Source organism: Amborella trichopoda, chromosome 10 (assembly GCF_054954075.1).
Source record: "Amborella trichopoda isolate Santa Cruz 75 chromosome 10, AtrichopodaSantaCruz75HAP2 v2.0, whole genome shotgun sequence".
Lineage (NCBI taxonomy): Eukaryota > Viridiplantae > Streptophyta > Magnoliopsida > Amborellales > Amborellaceae > Amborella > Amborella trichopoda.
The window spans coordinates 41,252,671-41,275,292 of NC_142345.1; the positions used below are offsets into that span (position 1 = coordinate 41,252,671).

Sequence of the window (22,622 nt, forward strand, 5' to 3'; positions counted from 1 at the left end):
TATAGGGCTCAAAATTTTATTCCTGTCTCACCTTAGTTCAGCAGAAGGAATTCAAGGAACAAAGTATAGAAAAATAAAAGATATCATGGGTCAAACGCAAATATACATTTACCCACATCATGTGCTGTTGGACTCAGTTTCTATGGGTCCTAGTACTTATATGCGCATATGCGTCCTCTCTTCAAAATCTATTTTTGAAATGAATTTTGGACCTAATCTTTTAGATATATGATTTTGACTATGGAGATCATGAATATGTAAAAACTAAATGAAATTTAGAAGCTAAAAATGATAACTTTTTGAAAAAATTTTTATAGACCATTGACTTTTATCCCTTTCAGAGGGACCACCACTTAATATTCATTTATCTTTAATGGAAAAAATTTATATAAGATTGCAACCCTAACCTTAAAATGTAGAATTGAGGTGCACCTCAAAAATCCATCATGAAATGTTGTTTTGATATGGAAAACCCTCTAATTGATCATCCCGACATCGAGATGTATAAATATGAAAAGAAAAAACGATTTCGAAACCTAAAAATAGTGTATCTTGCAACACATTATTTGGACCATCAATTTTCAAGATTTTCAAAAATTTTATAGATCTACTTCATTTGAACTATTTTTGGAGTTCAAGCTTTTATAATTAAAGATGAAATTAGCTTCTCAAACCATCCTAAGATTATTTTACACCAAAAATATATTTATGATGAAATTTGGAAGTGTGCCTTAGTTTGATTGTTTAAAATTGCAACCTTATACAAACCACACCCTTAACATCTTTAATATGAATGTTTTATCCCTCTTTAACTGTAGAAATGCGGCGCCCCTTCAAATGGCTATTGAAGATCTCACAATCATGTTTGCAAAATTGTTTATTAATCAGCTTTCTAAACGTCTGTTATGGATTACCCAAATTTACCTAGCCCAAAAGGAAAAATCTCTTAGGTACCTCCTTTCTTTCGCTTTAAAAATAAAGGAAAGTAGTGACGTTTTTTAGAATATTTTTTATTTTTTATTTTATTTTATTTTTTTTAACGTTTTTTTTTTAGGGTTCTTAAATGTTTTTTCGATCATGCAGCCTGCTAGTGCTATGCACGGAAATTGATAGAGAGCTTTCTTTATGGATTTTGGTTTTGGGCATTTATTTATTTATTTTATTCAAGATATAATAGAGAAAATTAATATTCTTAAAAATAAAAACTATATGTGATTATTTTATACTAATGTTATTCAAATTGATCATAAAATATAGTTAATATAAAAGCTCAGATGATGATTTAAATTGATCACAAAATACAAAAAACTTGAAACTAGAGCTATTATATTCTCATAAGCAAAAGTATCTCGTCCACATCTTATAACGAAAAGTATCCTGTAATAATCTTAAAAAAAAAAATTTTTAAAAAAAAGAAAAGAAACTTTTAATAAGTGATGGTTTATATGAGCATAATAGTCTTAGGGACCATCACTACTGTCAAAAGCTTTTACCTTAAGCTTTTCCTTCTTTGCCAGGGCGTGGTTTTCAGGTGTTAAAAGTGGTTAACTACGCCACACCTCATACACATGACGGAGGCGTTTTAAAGAAATTAATTAGGACAAAAGGTAAAACTTCGTCTAACAACTCATTTCACGCTCTTCCTCTTACAAACAGAGTGAGCTCCTCCCTCTAGTCGAATTTTTATCGGAAGCTCATTCTCAAATATTTTAGGTAAGTGACTTCATTATCTTGAAAAATAATCCGTTCTTTTTAAAAATGAAATGAAATAAGTATTTCTGCTTATTATCATGAATTTTAGGCGCGATAAATTTTATGCGCAAGCGATCTTATTATTTTGAAAAATAATCTTTTTAATAAAATTGTGATATTTTATCTATGTTAGAAATCTTAAATGCTGTAAATTTTTAGAAAAATAAATTTATTTATTTTTCTTGTTTATTGTTAGAAAATTTTAGATACTGTAAAAGTATTAAAAATAAATGTGATATTCCTGCTTTTAGTAAAATTGTGAGATTTCTTTCTACTGTTTTTGAATATTTAGACATTGTAAATTTCATGTACAAATGACTGCCTTATTATTTGAAAACTGATATTTTACAATTGATTATAGAATTGTCTGTGAAATGTTTATTTACGAATTAACATCCCATAATAATTCTGTATTCTTGAATTTCTATAAGAATTTTTCTATACATATTAGATTGGCAATTATGCTAAAATGGCTTTACGAACTGCTACTTTTCTAAATTTGAGCCGAAAATATTCGACTGGATATTTTTGAAATGTTATTGAAAGTGACTGTTATTAATGGTTTCAGTGAAATTCATATTAATAATTTCAGTGATATGTTGAATACATGATATTGCTGCTTTCGAATGTTTAAAGAGATTTAGAAATACTTTAAGTATGCAAGTGGACACATCCGGTTCGCCGGTGAGGTATAAGTGGACCTATCCGGTACGTCAGTAAGGATTAAGTGGACTCAGCCGGTACGCCGGTGTGGTATAAGTGGACCTGCAGGGATTAAGTGGACCTATCTGGGACGCCGATAGGGATTAAGTGGACCCATCAGGACGCTGATGGGGTATATAGGTGACCTACTTGGGACGCTAGTAGGATATTTTGTGAAATCTTTTGAATTATGGATGGACGTTAAAATGTTATACGCATTTCAATTATTCGAATTATACTTAATTATGCATTTTTGAAAGTAAAATTGTTGATGCATTTCTATTAATAGATCTCTTTTTTTAAAATATTGATACTTTCAACCATGATTATTTGTAGGATTATGGTGATCACTTACTGAGTAGCCAAACTCATCAAATTGAGGTAAACATTTTTTCAAGATAACTGCGGTTTCATTTTGAGTGCTTGTCAGAATCAACTCTGGAAGATATTGTAATTGTGCTTAAACTTGTAAATTTGTCCTATCAAGAGATGTATATATGTATTGACTGTCACATCTCAGGAATATCAGTATTGTAAATTCTTAGGGCGGGACATATCCCTTCCACATGATGTGGACAAGTGGTAGGGTATTTGTTTGAGATTTCACAAGGCCCTATCAAATGGCCAATAAATGATTTCATATTTTATTTCATTTTTAAATAAAATATATTTGAATTTTAAGGTGTAGGTTAATTTTAATAAATAGAATTATATAATAAAATATGTTGAATAAAAACCACATTTGATGCCAGAAAACCTTGTGATGTTTAGGGATCCATTCCCACCAATTATGGAATTTCATGCTTTAAAAATAGTACAAATATAGTGGATTTTATGAACACTTGAAATGAATGGTCAAGAAAATTATTTACTAGTTGATCAGTTTTAGGTCGAATCCGTCTTTTTTTTTCCATATCCATAAATATCATGGCGGAGATATCGATTTACAAGTTTTTGAAAGCGAGAACTATATTTTCCAATGAAGTTTGGTGCCGATATATAAAATCTCTCGACTTTACAAAATATGTTTCCTCAAGTAATATGGTTTCCTTGAAGCCATTGTACACTATAAGGCCATTATATTTGCCAAGTGTTTTTTTTGTACACTATAAGGCCATTATATTTGAAAAGTGTTTTTTAGCTTGGTATGCATTACTACGTTCAAGAGAAAAAATAAAAAAATGGAACTTTGGACCTAGTCCAAGGCGTACTACAAATTACTCCAACTGGTCATCTTGACTTCGAGATGTATAGATATTAAAAAAATGGATTTCACATATTGATAATAGTACATCTTGTTATAAATTATTTAAATTGTCTAGTTTTAAGATTTTTAATTGTACATATCTACTCGATCTGCATTATTTTTAGAGCTTTAAATTTCACGATCTCGAACAAAAATAATTTTTTAGGCAACCACAAAGTTTACAAACAAGCACCAAAACTACATCGCTTAGCGTAATTTGGAAGCGCACTTTGCTTTGATTGATTAAGGTTGATCCCTCTTTAAAACCGCCATAATTAAAATTTGTAAAAACAAATAATTAAAATTTGGGGCATGATTTCATGCAACAGTTGTATAGTAATATTATGCAACTCATGTTATATCTATTTGTTTGATCCAAAATTTGAAATATACACTCTTTTCTTTTTAATGGACAATTACAAAAAAGAAAAATATTGAAAACGCAACCTAGAAAGTATTTTTTTAGCCCAATTAACATAGGCCGTTCATTTTGGTGAGATGCTTAGATCTAGGTCTTAGAAGAATTTTTTCATTTCTATTTTTTTTGGATGGTTTTATTATCATTAGATGAATAATGTTAAAAAATAAAAAAATTTATTTTGAGTTTATAAAGGCCAATATCTCAAAATTCACCAAATGAGTGGCCTATATTCATTTTTGGAAGGGGCTCATTTTGACCATATCTAAAGTTCAAATTGAAATTTTTTTTTTTTGAAGGATTGACAATTGAGACGAAGAGAATATGCGTACAAAATTTTTAGTCATATAAATACCACAAATATAATTTTTTAAAATTATTGCTGCGTTATACTGCGATACAACCGTTGCATTATATGATTGCTCGTAAAATTTTGTTCATTTACTTTGAGTCTGGGCTACGTTCGTCATTTTAGTAAAGTACTAGGGGTATTTGCGTCCCTAACTTATGACGGAAGCGAATCTCTTGCACATGGCTGCGCTTCCGTCACCACCGGGTTTCTCGCAAGTGTGTGGGGACTCAACAGGCCCCACGTGCCGACCCAGCGCACGTGACTCCTTAACCACTCTCTTAACCTCCATTAGCTCAGGTTAATCGCGGGATCGGAGCTAATCATGCGTTTTCTTGTACACCCCATGTCAACTCCAAACCATGGTCAACTCCTACGAAACCCTAACGCCGTTAAGCTCCGTCTAGACGGCGTTAACGGAACGGCGTTTCCCTTACGGACAAAAAAAAAAGGCTTTCTAAGTAAATAAAATATTAAATAAATAAAAAGGTCGTTTAAAGGGTTTGGAACCAGACGCTTTTGTCTGGCTCAAACTCCTCCCACTGGTTCGACTTCTCCAAGAGAGGTTCCGATATTTCGACGAAATTTCGGTGAATTTCGCCGAAACCTTTGGCTCTTCATGCGTGTTTCCCTTTAGGAGGAGCTGAGGAGTGAATTCCGGCGGAATTTTGGAGAATTTCTCCTGCATTTGGCCTTTCCAGGACCTCTTGGTTTCTTCTGGAGCTTTGTCCTGCAAGCAAGCAAGCGTTTTCTATCGGCTGGTGAAAGTTTCAGTTTTCTCTGATATTTCGGTGAGTTTTTGGCCGTTCGACTCTACAGCCTCAGCCTCCGTTCAGAGATAGTGGCAAAGCGCCGGAGACACTGGGCCGAAATTTCGGTGAATTTCGACTGTTTCGCCTTTGAGGAGGTTTTGCTTCACAAATACATCGAAAAAGATAACGCCGTGTTAGAGATTTCCCGAAATTTTTGCATATTTCGGTGAAATTTCGCCTCGTTTCGTTTATCTGAAGAACTTTTGAAGCGCGTCCCAAAATATTATTTGAATTTCGGTCCAAATTTCGCTGCATTACTTTCTGCAATTATTCGGCTTCCTATACACTGAATTTCGCCTGGTATGAACATTCAACAACATCAAGAAGCAAATTTCTCGTGAAATTATCACATGCTTTAGTGTGCTATGCTCTTTCGTGGTTGATTTAATGATACAAAATTCGTTTTAGAAAATTTTTTTGTCTAAAAGCAATATTTTTATCGATTGAGTGATGCTTTCTAGAGTCTCAGATCGTCTATTTTTCTTGGCTATAACTTATAAGCTTGATTCTGAAATTTGATCAGATCTGGGATCTTTTTACGATGATACAAAATGAGACATTTTTGGATGAATTATTTGTGAATTTATGCACTTATACGAGTATTGAAAAGATTTTTCGATGAACTTTTTGTGAATTTATGCAATTAAGGGTGAATTTAAGTGATAAAAGGAGACAATTCTGAGAAGTAAAAGGCGTTGAAAACAATTGTTTTTGCTCGTTCACTGTGGAAATGATTAGCCTGTGGATTTCGGAGAAATAATCTGAATTTAGTCGCTAAATTTGGATCAAAGTCACCTTAAATTCGAAAAAATACAGATTTTTTGTAATGGGAGCAACAAGGATAGTATTGTAGAATGCAGGATGAGGTTACAGTTAAAAGTTGAGGCCAAACTATGGGAAATTTTACCAGTAATAGGTGCTAAATTGGGAGAAAATGAATATTATGAAATTTTACTGAACTCTTATATGGTACGCTATTTTTATGTAATTCAATCGTAAGTGTCAGAACTTAAAAGCATCATGAAGAGTTATACTGATCTGGTTATTTTCTTTATTTTGTGAAGAAATATTGAATTTCCACGACTGGTGCTACAAAGCTTTGAGGTTTGAGTGACCCAGGCTTCTCAAGTTCATTCAGCGTTCACAGTTATAAATCGACTCCTGGTTTTGGTGTCGACGGCAAGAATTTTGAGACGGATCAGATTGTTTGTAGATTAACAATAAATTCTCGCATTTGGTACCATTTTTAGCCATTGAAAGCGCTGGATTCTTGTGTATTTTGGCTTCTGGAATGGAGCTTCCTCAACCTCAGTTACCTTTCACCACTGAAGGTAGTTCTTCAAAACCATTTCTCAATTTATAAATCAGAGAAAGAGAGGTGGTAATTTTTCAAACATTTCTCAATTCTTAAATGTGTGTGGATGAGAGAGAGAGGGGTAGTTTTTCAAGCATTTCTCAATTCTTTATTATGTGTGTGTGAGAGAGGGGGGTTTAATTCTTAAATCTTTGTGTATATGTGAGAGAGAGATTACATCATGTGAATTTTGGTATTTTTGCAGGAGCAAAACCCACTCACGATTTTTTGTCACTGTATAATGAAGCATCCTTTCAGAATACAGAACCCGGAGCTTCTCAAGGTACGTGCCACTTATAATTGGAAGCAAACAATGCCTTATCTGATTTGATTTAGACTATTTTCTTTTGTAATCCCTGCCCTTTATTTTCTCTATCTCTGGTTTTTTTTTTTTTTTCATTTTTCTAAATTAATCTCTTTTTTCTTAAAAAAATCGTATGCTTTTCCTTGTTTTGGGTAAATATTGCATAATTATATGTTTGGGTTGCCAATTGGTTTGGTGAAAATGGGATTTATGGGTTGGTTGGTGGAGTTCGTTTATCTAATGTTGCAATACCTGTGTTTTTAGTGCACAAACAAACAACTAGGCTTATATTTTTAAAAGAATAGGAGCATTCAATTATGGCGTTAGGATTTAAATATGATAAAACCCAACCCACTACCATGCTCTAACTATAATTTATTGTTATTAACTAGAAATTCCCTAGCTTTTTTTTTTTAAAGGGAAAATTGGAGATACCCCCACCCACCCATACCCTCCCCTCCCCCCACCACCATCACAAAAAAATAATATATATATATATATATATATATATGAAAAAAAAAACTAACAATAGCTGAGCAGCTATACTGAATAATAAAAAAAAACTAACAATAGCTTAACAGCTATAATGAATAATAATATAAGTGGAATCCCAACTGTCAGATATTTATCATGTGGTTCAGAATGCATATTACTATACAAATTTTAATATTTTTTTTGAGAAATCGGATCATAATGAAAATTTAGACATGTGTACTAAAAAATAAGGTGCACAATTAAAAAATTATATAAAAAATATTTCTTAAAATGTAAAATGATCGAAATACCCCTGAAAAATCATGAGGGTAATTTGGTCATTTTAAATTATTGAAAATAAATTTTTTATATTTTTATATGGTGCGCAATAGTGTTAGGTATATACAACCAAAAGTTCATCTTAATCAGATCTATAAAAAAAAAATTAAAATTAAAAGAGTGATATGTATTTTAAACCACTCGATGAAAATCTGACAGCTGAGATTCCACTTATATTACTATTCATTATAGTTGCACAATTATTGTAAGGTTTATATATATATATATATATAATTTCATACGAAAAAATGTTTTTGATACCACACTATAAATTTCAAAACTGTTTGTTTTTACATCCACCTCCAACCAGGAAAGTAGATTTTTTTTTAATCAAAATATCCCCTATTTTAAGCCGCATTTCCAAATTGTGACACCAAACATGTGCTGGCCCAGCACAAAAATGTGCGAGTGGCTTGTGCCAAACCAGGTTTTGACGGAAAGTGCCGGTTAGATACAAAATCTGCAAGATCAGCTTCTGATATTCAAATTTTGCTAACCGGACACAAAAATGCGTCAGATTGACTTATACTGAAATTGTACCGGTTTGACACAAAAATATATGCCTTAGACATAGTAGGAAATGTGGGATGAAATGATGGTATTTTGGTTAACAAAATTCATTTTTTTATTGGGTGCTGGATATAAAAATAAATTGTTTTGGGGTTAATAGTGTAGTATCCAAAGTAATGTTTTTTTTTTTTTTTTACTATTTTTTTTGGGAGTTGAGGGTGTTTATAATTTTTCCCTTTTTAAAAGAGTGTGGTTTGTACAAGGCCAAGGCCCCAAACAATCAAAGTAAGGTGCACCTTCAAATAATGTCGAAATATATTGTTTCAATACTTGAAATCTTTGTGATGACTTGAAATCTTATTTTTATATCTAATTATAAAATTTAAAACTTCAAAAATAGTGTATATCTATAACTTTTCCATTTTTCTATGGATGTAGCTTGTATAAGAACGAGGACCCAAACAATCAAAGTAATATGCACCGTCAAATAGTGTCGAAAGATATTCTTTCAATACCGTAAATCTTTGTGATGGCCTAAAAACTTAATTTCGTATCTAATTATAAATTTCAAAACTTCAAAAATAGTTTAGATCAAATAGATCTATGAACATTATTCACAAATTGGCCTTCCTTAAAGAGGAGCTTGTTTCGGTGCCCACTAATCTTCAAATTGATCATCTCTACCTCAAGATGCATGGACATGAAAAAAATAGATTTCAAGTAGTGGGAATAGAGCATCTTGTAATGCATTTTTGGACCGTCAATTTCTAAGGTTTTAAATTTTATAATTTTATTGTTTGGGCCTAGCCCTTATATAAGCTTTTGCCTTTTTCTTTTATTTACCTTTTTTTTTTTTTTTTTTTTGGGGAGGGCGGGGTTTTATCACTCAATCCATAGGGCACTCTAGAGAGAGAGTGTTTGATCGATCACCACTTCTAATGGATGGCAGGACATGTCTGTGGATTTATTCCAAGGGGATCTCTCCCTCTCTCTCTCTCTCTCATTGTGTTGTTAGCTTCGGTGTGGATACCAAGGTTATTAAAATGGGTGATTTAAATAGAGCAGCCAGATCTGACAACGCACATTCGCTGTGGGAGACACAGAACCAATCATGTAGACAGTGCATGAATTCATTGAATAGACGTGTTTCCTTTATATCTATACACTTATATTATATGCAGAGAGAGAGAGAGAGTCTAAAAGTTCGTATCATTTGGCTCTTCTTCTTTTTTTCTTGTTTGGTTGGGGGGAGTCCTAATTATTTGGTTCTTTAAGTGACAAGTTCAGATCTGACAAAGCACATTAACTTCAGGAGGAGCTTAACCATCCATGCAGGAATTGTTTGGTTTCATTTTTAGACAGTAGTGTTTGGTTTCATTTATTAGGAAACAATGATAAAAAGTCAGGAAGCTTCTGGCAAGACTATAACCTCAAGTAGAACAAGCATACAAGATTTTCCTTTAAGTATAGAATGAGTGAGGTGAGAAATAAATCTTGAACTAATTCTAAACTTTTGAGTTCCATTCTATTTTCTAGCTCTTTCTTCTGGTATTTTTTTTTCTTTCAGCACTTATTTTGTCGTAGAGAAGCCAGTTAGGGTGTCAGTTCCTTATGTAACTCCTTTTCCAGGTGACTCTACATCCTCTCGCTTCCTGCAGTTCTACCCTCCTTTGATTAAAAAAAAAAATATAGTCCTCTCTCCATTATCTTTTGGAGCATGTTGGGATTTGGAGTGATTGATTTGGTATTAATGTGTTCTGGGGTCACAATAAGAGGAAACAGTTCACCATTTCTACATTTTTGTTCATTGGGAGAAAAAATGTTATTTCTATTGTAACTAAATGTTACTACGGAAAATAAACTTTTTCAGAAATAATATCAAGATGGAAAAGTATTATTTGCTTCGAACATTCGTCATCCATGTGTTTTGCCACGAATATTTTTGGTGACGGTGAACGCAGATACTTGCTTGTAGATTAATCACTTGAAAAAGCATCTCCAATCCAAGAAATTAAAGGATCATCAATATGAAAGGGAGATCCATAGCTTCTGTGATTCGAATAGAAATGACAAATATTATGACCTGGTCCATCAATAGGTATATTCCAATTTTCAGACCAATCTACCCAATTCCCTTTGACATCTATAAAGATGAAATGAAAAGGAAGACTGGGAATATCTGAAAAGGAAGACTGGGAATGAAAAGGAAGACCGGGAATATCTTAAGCTTCAAGCTTTAGTCGAAAAGTCCTCGATGAATTTTGATTTGATTTTGAAGAGATTGATGAGGAAATAGACCGGTCCAACCCCCAGGTTTGATGAGAGTAATGAAGACGAAGAGAATGAGCAACAATAGTCAGCTTCTCACAACATTCTTCTGATTCATCTTCGAACATATCAGAAACCATCCCAAACAATCCAAATTCCTTAAATAGGTTAGTATCTTTGCATTCTTTTGTATTAGAACAAGGTGTCATAAATAGTTCTGGAAATATCAAATCTCCAGAGGTCTGGAAATATCAAATCTCCAGAGGTCTAAGAACAGGATTTGTATGCTCTTACCTCTATTTTAGTCTAGATTTTTAAAATCTATTAGACAAACTGAAGTCGATTTGCATGTGAAGGGGAAGATAGAACACCAAAAGATGAAAAGATTCCTTGCCAGGGAGGTGGCACCCTAACTGGCTTCTCTACAACAAAATAAGTGCGAACTTTGAAAAATCGTCCATGTTCACAGGATGACCTTGTGAGACTTATTCGGCTGCTCGATGTGTTTCGGAAATAATGTCATCTATTATATTCAAAGTCTAAACGCGATCATTACCCAGATTGACGCATTGGGACGGGTTTAGGTGACTTTACTTAAGATGCTTTGAGATAGAACACCCATTTTGCTTAAAGTCAAACACAAATGTTCAACTTTTGCATATTTATATACATCAAAAGTGTCAAATACTACTTGTTCATATTTTAAGGGGTTCACAATACCATGGGCAAAAACATCATCAGCATCATTCAAGCCTTATCTCAACTATTTGGATTTAGCTACATCAATCATGTTATGTTATTTTGCTCTATCAAGCACATACCCTTAGTTAGACCTGAAGTCATCAAATCGCCTCTCCTAACCGATGTTGTATTAGGTAGCTTATAGGCAAAGCTCTAGCATGAGCATATAACATAGGTTTAAGATTCATGAAAAGATGTGGCAAAGTTTTACCTTGGTTAGCCTACCTAATACAATCCTCCTCCTTTATTTGGGCTAGAGACCATCATGGGATAAGCTCTGGGCGTAAACCATGAGCTAAAATAAAGTACAAAACCACGGGCCAAAAAGAAAGAAAAATAATGGTACTTTACATGAAGTTAAAAAATAAAAAGCAAAACAAAAAAAACTATTCCATAATGAAGTCATTTTATTCTTCATAAGCCTTTTCTAATTCTTCTGGAGTCTCTATCATCGAACCATTCTTCTCGAATTTCTAACTGCATATAAAGGGTTTGTATCTATTTTGGAGACTTTTGAGGACATTGGGTAGCGAGATGTCCTTCTTCTGACAATAGAAACATGGTCCCTTTTTTTATTGTGTGTAAATGCCTCGGTTTCTCGAATACAATTTGTAGGGCTTAAACGTCCTCCTCCTATGAACTTCTCAAAACTTAGGACTATTATAGGATTCTACTCCATTTATCATATCACAAAGCTTTGGTCCAATCTTTATGTAAGATTTTTCTGAATTTTCCTTGTAACCAAGCTTTTTAATTTGTACCCATCTACATCAGATATTTTGGCAGTGATTATTTCAACAACTAGATCTGAAATATTTTCTGGCATTGCTGCAACATAAATGGCATTGCAAGTTTAGATTTTGTGTATCCCTAACTGTAGCTTTCCTTCACAAAACTTTTTGAAATTGTTTCGAAGTCATCAGTATTTACAAGCTTTCTTTTATGCAACAATACTATATCTACAGCTTTTCAGGCCAAACTTTCAACAACAATTTCTACAATTAATATTGAACCTATTTGAGCCAATTTCTACAGTTGCTATTTGTTCTGAACCAGAATGATGTTCCAACCATCATCTGACTTTTCCTTGCAGCAATCCTGTTGTTTGATTTGCCATGTCATTATTTGCCCATCTTTTGGCTGCTTGGACCATAAGTCACCTATATATCGAAAAAATAATTTATTGCATTGCTTTACTTTATGGTAAATCAACAAACTCAAAATAGAAATATCTACTCCAATCCCTTATTCATGTGTTATCTGAGGCAGCTATTCTCATCATTTTGTTTGCCCTAAAATTCATCCAAAACTTCTCCCTATGGGGCATTCTTATTGAGGAAGAAGAAATATTTGAAGGGAAATTGAATAATTTTACACTCGTCAGCCTGTCTTCATATGCTTCTCTATCTTAAAATGATTCAATAATTTTTCTCCTTCTCTCTTCCTTTCTTTTGGTCCTTCTTTTTTTCAGCAATATTTCTGAATTTCTCTTTATCTCTCTAATCTGAGTTTCTAGAACTGAAATGTGCTTTTTAGCAAAACTGGTCCAATGCATTAAATAATTCAGCTGTCTTACCTCATCTTTGGAAAGGAGTTATGAGGGGTGACTGGCACCCTAAATATCTCTCTCTCTCTCTCTCTCTCTCTCTCTCTCTCTCTCTCTCTCTCTCTCTCTCTCTCTCCCTTGCAAATAAGAAGTCATTATTTTAACTTCATATCAATTATGCTAACTGGCTTTATTTATTTCATAATTTAGGGTTGCAACCATCCATCTTGTATGGTCACTTTTATTAGCATATGTGTTTCATTTCCCCTTGTCTTATGCCAGGTTTCTCAAGTTATTTGAAGACCCAAGATTTCTTGCAACCTCTAGAGAAAGTAGGAAAGAGCAACACTAAAGGAGACGCCCCGTTGGAGGCATCTCTTGGAAAAGTTTCATCAGTGGAGCATGTTCTCCCTGGTGGGATTGGAACTTATAGTATTAGCCACATATCCACCTTTACACAGAGCAGTAGTGGGAAGGTTGAAAAACCAGTAGGTGTTGTGGTTCCATTGAACAATCCTGAGACAAAATCTGATAGAAATAATGATAATACTTCTAATAACAGCTCCTATGGGGGAGGTGCATTCACATTGTGGGAAGAATCAGCGGTTGCAGATAGCCGGATGGTGGATCGAACGGGAGAGAGACATCCTACAAGAGGTATTGGGGAAATTAATAAAACTCCCTCAGGTTGGATGTTCTTCTCATAAACATTCATATTTCCTTCTCTCTTTCCTCTTTTTTCTCTCTAAGCATATCTTCCATGATATTCATCTTTCTTTCTCTCTTTAAAAATATAAATAGGTTTGTTGGTTTCTCTTCAAAGTTCTCTCCTAAAATTGTGAATAGGTTTGTTGCTCTCTCTCCCTGAAGTTCTCTCTCTAAAAGCATGAATATATTTGTTGGTTTTCCCCCCTAAAAATATAAATAGGTTTGTTGGGTTTTTTCTCTTTTCCATTTTTTCTCTGAGTAAATCACAAACCCATTATGTCTCTAGAGAGAGAAATCAACTAACCCATTTACATTTTTAGAAAGAGATGAATATGAATAACAATGTAGGCCTAGAAAGAAAAAATGAGAAAAGAGAGAGAAAGAAGGGCATTTTTGTTATGATTAATGCTGAAAACTAGCCTTGAGGGGTCAATAAAAAATAAAAAGATATTGAGTTAATGACTTTTCAATAGGGGCATCGTAAGGAGAACATCCAACCTAGAGGGGTGGGGTGCTTAGTAATTTTCCCTTTTCATTTCAATTAGTTTGAGGGCAACTATAGTATAATCCAATGAGCATCACTCTCCATTCCAATGGATGGTAATGGATGAGAGTGCTAGCCACCAATATCGGATGGTGGATCCCACTCTCTGGCCATCCATTTCTTTCGGGACCACGATGGCCTCGATGGACAATGGTGTTTATACCATATTTTTGCCTTATAAAAATTCGGAGATTTGCAAGTTCCTCAAATTGTTCATAACCCAGAACTAAATGGACATCATTCTCAAATTATCTTTTCTTTTTTGATTGATGAACTGAATTAAGGTACATCGCATCCAATTTGCTAAAAAAAATTTACAAAGAAAAAAAAAATCAAGTGGCTATATGGATTCTAAGGAGCATCAGTCACTTTAAACAAAACGAATCATTCTTTCTTGGCATCTTGATCCATCTGCAGTGTTTTGCTCATATAACTCAATGAAGGTATTAAAACTTTTACTTCTTTTCCTTTCAGAGTATGTAGAAAAGTCTGGGTATTGGTCTACAGAGAGGCCAGTGGTGGGTGTAGCTGACCTGCCTTTCCTTACAAAGAGTGGCTATGGCCGCGCAATGGTAGACACGACACAACTATCCTCCTCGTCAACCAAGTAAGTTTGCTTCCTTATTTTAAATATGCATCCCATCATTAATGCTGAGAATAAGTTATAGTGGCTCTGAAAGTGTTAGGATTAATAGCACATTTTGGAAGAGATCAGAATCTATTATTTTCTTCAAATCCATGACATTGTGCTAGTGATCGATGCTCTGTTGTCTCCAATTACATTTGTGCTGTCAGGCAAAGAGCTGCTAACAAGAGGCATTTTGCATTCTATTTGGGAAGGGGTGCCCACCTTTCCAGGAAAGGGGCCCTCCCTTTTGCTACCCATACAATGCGTTCTTTGCGTTATATCTTTCAAGTAGAACAAATTAATTCGTCTCTCACTAGGATATGCGAATTGAGAAACAATGGGAAGTTGCATGCTGCAGGGAAAAACAGGTTTGCATCACTAGAAATTCACAATGAGGACTCGGAGAAATATCTTTTTTGATTCTTTTACATCAATGTCAACATTAGCACTATGCACAACTCCATTTCTCATGAAATGACCTCAGATTTTCCCAAAAATTAAGTATTATGCTCCCCATGCAGTATGATTGAACATAGGGGATTTCATTCAAATTATATGAAAGTATTCAATCCAAAATTTTAACTGACTTTTCTAGCAACAGGCATCATGACCATTGTAGACTCATGTTTCTTCTGAAGTTCACAATGCAAAGACTAAGGAGGGCAATGTATCTTTAAACTTAACAACAGAATGATGAATAGATTTGCTAGTATGAAATGCAACAGATTTAATCATTTGACATATAAAAAGCATTGGTCCTGTTCATCCAGGAAAAAGTTTCAGCCACATTTTATATAAAAAATTGCAAGTTCAAAGTTCCTTCAGGAAAAAGGAGAAGAAGAAACCCTGAGAGTGACAGGGAGACACATTTGGGAGATCTAGGTCACATTACACAAATGCCTGAAGAAAGCTGTTGCCTTTATTTTACATTACACTAAGTTTAAATTCATGTTGGAATAACTATTGCAGGCAACGGCCTCAGAACTCTCAAGGATTTGTGGAGATTGTAAAATCGGTTAAGGGGACCTCAGAAGATGATGATGATGATGAGGAAGAGCATATGGACCGCAATAGAGATAACAGGAAAGAGAGCTCTTCCCACAAAGGTATGCTTTACATGCCCCTCAAAATTATTGCAACGATTCTGCATCAGTTATATTTGAAGTGCCTTTCATTAACTACACAAAAAATTACGAAAAGTGTTTTCATTCAATGAATCACGTAGTCATTGGAAGGCAGGCCAATTTTTGTTTACCAATTAAACCAAATCTCCAACTTACTGGAAAAATCTCCATGACTGCTTTGAGAAGTGAGATTTCATAGATATCTTCTGCCATTGTAGCTGAACAATATGTCTTTTCACTTCAGGATCTGGAATGCAAACATTTTTCAGTATAGTTTATTTGTAGATTTGAGCATGCAGTCCAGTAGCTTTGTCAGTCCATGCTTCAATCCCCACTTTTGCCTTGATTCCTTCTAAAGTTCATTTAATAATTGCAGCATAACCCATTTTTTCCACTCTTACCATCCAATTATCAGCATCTCAACCTTGGATGTTTCTCTGACTCAAAACATTTCAACTACTAACTGACCCCAAAGGACCGTTCATACGTAGTGACAGGCCAAGGTGATTGGCAAAGGACACTACTATGTCATATCTTACCTAAAATCACTTTTCATTGGGACCCGACCAATGGGTCATCTGCAAACTGCAGGGAGACCTTCAATAAGACTGCTCCCTCAGCCCTTCTCATCAAGCGACTCTAGGCCCCAGGCATAGTGGTCAAAGAGAAATGGGAATACAATAATTACTTGCCTTGGCACCTCAAAAAGTGGAAGAATCCTTAGGTGATTAAAAACTAGGATAGAAAGAGTGCCATCAAATGGAATCTCTTATCCATTGCCTCCATCTGCAGCCAAAGCAACCCATCCAAGCATATAGCTTTAGGGAATCCAATCTATATCGATATTTAATGTTTAAGCACTTTCCATGTCAATCTTGCAAACAAGCCATGGTCCAAATTCTTTTGTTTAGAATCCTGGCAGCCAAGAGTCAATCACATACAATGCAAGATTTTTCTTTTTATAAAGGTAATTAGGCTTGTGGAAATCAGAATTCCTAAACACCTCGCTCAATCTCACAATTAAGACCTCAGCACCAATCTTATACAGGCTCTAACCAGGCTAATTGGTCTGAGACTCTGAAGCCCATTGTCTCCTTTGCCCTTTCCTTGGATTAAGGGTTCGTGTCGAGACCGTTGCAAGAACCATTTTGCCACTTTTAACACCCACAATAAAAGTCAAGTAAAGCAGTTGGCACTAATAGCTCTGTCACCCCCCAATGATTGCTACACTCCCAAATGCAATGATTGGGAATGGAGGACTTAATGCTGATATGTGGAACTATCTTTAAGATCTGAGATGTAGATCATGCCTCAAGAAAGGAATCGTCTATATTTCCATTTTGTCAGTTCTTACCAAACCTCTCATGAGTTTTAATTAAAAATATATTGGTTTCAATCAGGATATTTTACATAAATATCTTGTCGATGTGCTACTGCAGGGGACTTGCTGGTAAAAGTAGATGCAAAACACATTGATCAAAGAGCTAACACACCAAGGTCTAAGCACTCTGCTACCGAACAGCGCAGGAGGAGCAAAATCAATGACAGGCAAGTCCAATTGGATTCACATAAGATATCCTCATGTTTTGTCATTTGTCCAACCATGTATTTTACCTGTCTATACCTTCCTGTTTTTAATCATTACCCACTTAACTTGTTATTGTATAAAGATAAGACCATCACCATTGTTAGATAGCAAAACAAATTATCATATGATTCTTTGTGATTTCATCTCCAATCCACGGATGCTATTACCATCATGGTTATTATTATCATTAAAGATTTCCTGGCAAAACTTAGTGCTAGTTGCAAATGGCAACCCGGGAAGCTTTCAGCATATCCTCAAAAACTGAAATTTTCAGTTTTTCTCAGGGCTGGAAATTGTTTCAGTGAAGGTTGGAGGGTGTACCCCAGTACTTCTTTGGACCTTGGAGAGGAGAGATTTGTGTTAAAGTTATATGTTTGGTCCATGAGACAGGAATTGAGTTTAGTGGATCGAGATTTGGGAGAGAAATTTACGAGAGAGAGGTATATAAATAAGCCTCAGAAAGGCTATGGTGGACAGAAGGCATTTGGAAGATCATAGATGTTGGGAGGAAAATTTCTGGATACTCTCGAGCTACTAATAGCGGGATCAGAGCCCCTCTAGTATTGGATCATTTAGCTGCTTGACTTGGGATTTCACTCTCCTCGAGGAGGTGAAAGATTTGGGATATGGATGAAGGAAAAAGAGGCAAATGACCTAAAAAAACAATGGGAAAGGTTTGAGGTGTGCCGAATTTGGGTTCGTCTTGTTCGTTTGGAAAGGATATGGCTACTCTTGTTTTACGCATTACTTTTAGGATCCTTTCCACACATGCATGCACACACAAGCACACAGGCACATTTGTGAAGTATGTATCCATATTGATTGAGTTGTTTCCAAGTCAACATGAGTCATATTTAAAGACTGACAAAGAAATCAGTTGCATTCCTAATTGAACCCAGTTCACAAGTTCTCTAAATTGCATACCACAATAATGCGCTGTGACAATGGCAGTGAATTATTTACATTATGATCTAAGTAAGAATTTTTAAAATGTGTGTGTATGTAATCGGCTTTATGTATTGTCTGCAGATTCCAGATATTGAGAGATCTTGTGCCACACAGTGATCAGAAAAGGGACAAGGCATCATTCCTATTGGAGGTACATAGGACACTGTTATGATTATGAACATTACATATAACATATTTACCACCTAGTGGCCTTAAGACTATTTTACATTGACATCCAATGAAACGAATCATCTTCAAGCTGTATATGGCCGCAGGTCATTGAATACATCCAGCTTTTGCAAGAGAAGGTACAAAAGTATGAGTCATCATACCAAGGATGGAATCAGGACAAGATGAAAATAATGGCCTGGGTAATGAACTAGACTCTTCACTTTGCAAATTCAAACTTTAGCAAAGTTATGAAACATTCCGAGAATGATTGGACAACAAAGACCTAATGATATTTATAATGATCCATTTTGGAACAGAAGGGCCAAGGGCAGGGAGAAAATGCAGCTGAACATTCTCAACCTAAAATGAACAGCTCGTTTAGCAATACTGCTCCTTCAATAATTGCCCCCAATTCCCATAGTTCTCCCCAACCAGAGACTCATAACACAGCCTCTCCAGGGTATGCAACTCCTTATAAGGAAAAGGAGCGTATGGGTGTTACACCATGCAAACCTGTTGCTGTGCCTCTTTCTTTGCAGCAGCACATGTACTCACAATACGGAAGGGCCACAATGCAAACACAACAGAGACTAATATCGGATGCCGAAAGGGCAGCAACCCCACCTCAACCTCAACCTCAACCTCAACCTCAACAAAAAACAGGTCCCAGTGATCGGAAGATAGACGGTCCACATTCTTCAGGGAATGAGCAAGAAGAATTAGGTATTGAAGGAGGCATCATCAGTGTATCAAGTGTCTATTCTCAAGGGTGAGTATATCTTTCTTTTTTTGATTTCAATAATTTCTTCAAGCAAGGTAAAATATGGTATGGCTTCTCACAGCATTTAAGGCCTCAGCCATGACACCATGCTCTTGGTATGAATAGCAATTCATCTCCCTATAAATAAAGACAACATTTTTTCTTGAATTTCTTTAAAAGAATAACGAACAACAAGAAAGAAAGTCATTTTAAAAGTAAACGACCAAACTCCAAAAAGATCAGCAGTCTGACAAAGTGTGGGCACCAATCACATGGCAAAATTGAAGTGTTGAATGTTAAAGATCATCCAAATATTTTCTTTCTTTTTGACCAGCAAAAAAAATACATGCACCACTGAGCACAGCATTAAACCATGGATGTAACAGGAGCCACGTGACCAGCTACTCAGATATCACAAATAAGTGCGAATCAGGCACTTAGAGCAAATGACAAAAATCAAGAAGGTGAACGAGCTAGCTCGTTCTATCTTAATTGTTCACAAGATATTTTAAGTCTTTTTCTCTTGCTGGTACAGGTTGTTGGGTACTCTAACACAGGCTCTGCAGAGCTCTGGGCTAGATCTGTCACAAGCAAGCATCTCAGTGCAGATTGATCTCGGAAAGCGTGGAAGTAGGCCATCAACAACTACTTCCAGTGCCAAGGTTTGGAATTAAAGAAAAGCAATACTTCTAACAAGTGCATCAATCAGTGAATATTTTTTTTTTTTTTTTTTTTTCTTTTGGTTCCGTAATAACGTAGTCTCCTCATGTGAGACAGCATACACTCACATGTACCTTTATATGTGTATGTTTGTGTGACGTAATTCTCTGAAGATTTCAAAAGATGGACACTTCTAGAATGATTCTGCTTGGAATTGTTCAACAAACTCGCATTCACAAGTTAAAATTAAGAACCATACTTAATTGTAACAAATCATAAACCATGCCCAAACATGTGTTTATATAAGAATAACTTATGGTTGGATTAGGTGGATTAATCTTCAACCCTCCTCCCTCTATATCTCATTCTTTTGCTAATTTGGCTTCACTTTTGCATTCTTTGTCATTGCTTCCGTTGTTTTTTCCCCTCAATTCTACTTTTCATTTTGCTCTTAATTCTTTTAAGTTGTCTATTTTGTATACTTTTTTATGTATTTTACTCCTTTTGATGTAGTTGTTGATACTATTTATTCCGAATTCCCAGTTGCTTGTTCTTAGATCCTTTTTTGTTAAATCCTGCAAACCCTCTTTTTCTTTGCCTTGTGTTTCTACTCTTTTTAATGTTCTAAATTATCTAGAGCACACATGTTGAGAACTAGTAGTTTCATCAGTCGCTGATTCCCTGTGATAGGACCATGAGGAGCCCTCAACAAGTAATCTGATAACAGAGCATTCAAGGCCAACAAGCAGTGGAGGAGACTCGGAGCATCCTCAAAAGAGGCCAAAGAAAGAAAGGGATTGCTAGCTGAAGCAGCTTAGGCAGCACATGTATAGTGCAAATTCCACAACTCTAAGGGCTACTCTTATGGCCATTGTGGGTTAGATCCTTTGGGAACCATATGTCATTTGCTGGACACTGGCTATAAATAGCCGGATTCCAGACAACGGTCTTCATTTATTCAATCTGTATTATAACATGTCGAAAGGTGACAATATAGGGCCCGAAGAGTGGGAACAGCTTCGATTATGATCGAGGCTGTGTACATACTCTGGTTACTGTTTGTTGGGATGACCAGCAAACCATTATTCATTCATTTGTATTCATCACCCGAAGCTTCTGCAGATACAAGAAGCCAATGTAGCACTCTGGAGCAATTTTTTTGTTTTCTTTATTTTGTTTTTGGGCAAATCGGGGTGAGGGTTTTTAACATTATCCCTGATGAATCTGTGCCTGTGATTGTCATGAGAGAAATTATTGAGTACCAAGAATCATTATTTTCGTTCTTTTTTTATTTTTCTTTGCTAAGCAACATTGTTGAGGATAATAAACACTTTGCCATATTTCTTTCTTCTTTGGATTTTTCACTTGTTTTCTGAAAGAAATCTTTCACTTGTCTGTATAGTGTTTTGTTATTTCATATAGGATCGAGGACGATTTACAGATGATCATAAACATTGTGATTAGTGCTACACGAGCCAGCTAATCCTACATTGTAAAGGATCTAAGTTATAATCGAGAAGGATCTAAGATGTGACTTTGAATGGATAATGACAGTATATCCTATATAAAAGACCAGTGCACTGATAAGTCCATGGCCAAATGCTTTGCAGATGGGGAAAAGAGGGAGGTTTTAATCTCAAACAAGTTTACAAGGGGATCGTCTAATGCAGAGAGAGAGACCTCAAGAGTACATAAACAGCCATTGCACCCACACTCCCCAAAGGGAATTATCCTAATGAGGTGCAGCACAAAGTAGAAGAACACTACTGGTATGGGATGGAAGGAGCATCATATTAATTACATTTAACAAGAAACATGAGAGCAAGGAGAAGAAAAGAGTACAACAATCATGAGTTGGTATAAAATAGTACAACAATCATGAGTTGGTATATCTCAACACCCACCTGCGCTCTCTGTTCCCTGCATTAAACAGTCTCTGAAGATCTTCAAATTTGTTGGCAACTTCAAGTTTATCCCACATGCATGTGCTTGTTCCCTGCATTAAACAGTCTCTGAAGATCTTCAAATTTGTTGGCAACTTCAAGTTTATCCCACATGCATGTGCTCTCTACAGATGTTTTGCAGTGGCAGAAATCATTATTTCCAAGGAGATGGATCCCGAATAGGGTTGAAAGAGAAGTCAAATTTGAAAAATGTTAATAGGGGCAGAATAGAGTTAAAAAAAGTCATAGTATGAGGCTTTGAAATGATGTATGGTGTTTGGTAGAGGCATTACAAGGCGCATATTCTATGCAGTGTCCCAAATGCTTAGATTACTGAATCAAAACCATGCTACACTAATTTCATTCATCTTACTAAAAGGTGGATGAGGTTGTTCTCCAATCATCACCACTACATACCAATCAGTACCTACACCTCAGTGAAGTGGATCTAGCAGAAGAGACAGATCCTGAAGAAGAGGACCCAGAAGAATTCAGTCAGAGACCGTGACATATAGTCCAAACGAAGAATAGTCTCTTGTAGATATCCATATTTTGAAAACTCTTACATAAAACTATTTTTGAGGTCGTAAAAAAGGTTATGTCTGTATCAATGGCTATATCAATGACTCAAATGCAAATGTAGAAGGGGTTAAACTTAGTCTTGGTGGCCGATTTGGTCACTGCGAAAACCAAGTTAATTCACTGCCTTAAATAATTTACAGAGAAAAACTCA

General features: G+C 35.3%; 1 protein-coding gene across 5 annotated transcripts; it reads left to right on the forward strand.

Annotated features, from left to right (window-relative positions):
* The first annotated feature begins 4,953 nt into the window (after positions 1-4,953).
* LOC18433937 (transcription factor BIM2) lies at positions 4,954-21,229 on the forward strand. Of its 5 annotated transcripts, none has more exons than XM_088848993.1 (13): positions 4,966-5,579; positions 6,344-6,610; positions 6,839-6,916; positions 13,098-13,303; positions 13,378-13,472; positions 14,542-14,674; positions 15,665-15,801; positions 17,259-17,367; positions 18,437-18,506; positions 18,631-18,726; positions 18,844-19,295; positions 19,822-19,948; positions 20,637-21,229. In XM_088848993.1, the coding sequence occupies exons 4-13, from the start codon at positions 13,218-13,220 to the stop codon at positions 20,748-20,750; spliced, it is 1,419 nt and encodes a 472-aa protein (XP_088705119.1). In that variant the 5' UTR covers positions 4,966-5,579; positions 6,344-6,610; positions 6,839-6,916; positions 13,098-13,217; the 3' UTR covers positions 20,751-21,229. The 5 variants fall into 5 exon arrangements, with proteins under 5 accessions (XP_020522638.1, XP_011623243.1, XP_088705119.1 ...); XM_088848992.1 differs by having other exon boundaries at positions 4,989-5,579; positions 13,378-13,502; XM_020666979.2 differs by having other exon boundaries at positions 4,954-5,579; positions 13,098-13,472.
* The last annotated feature ends 1,393 nt before the right edge of the window (positions 21,230-22,622 follow it).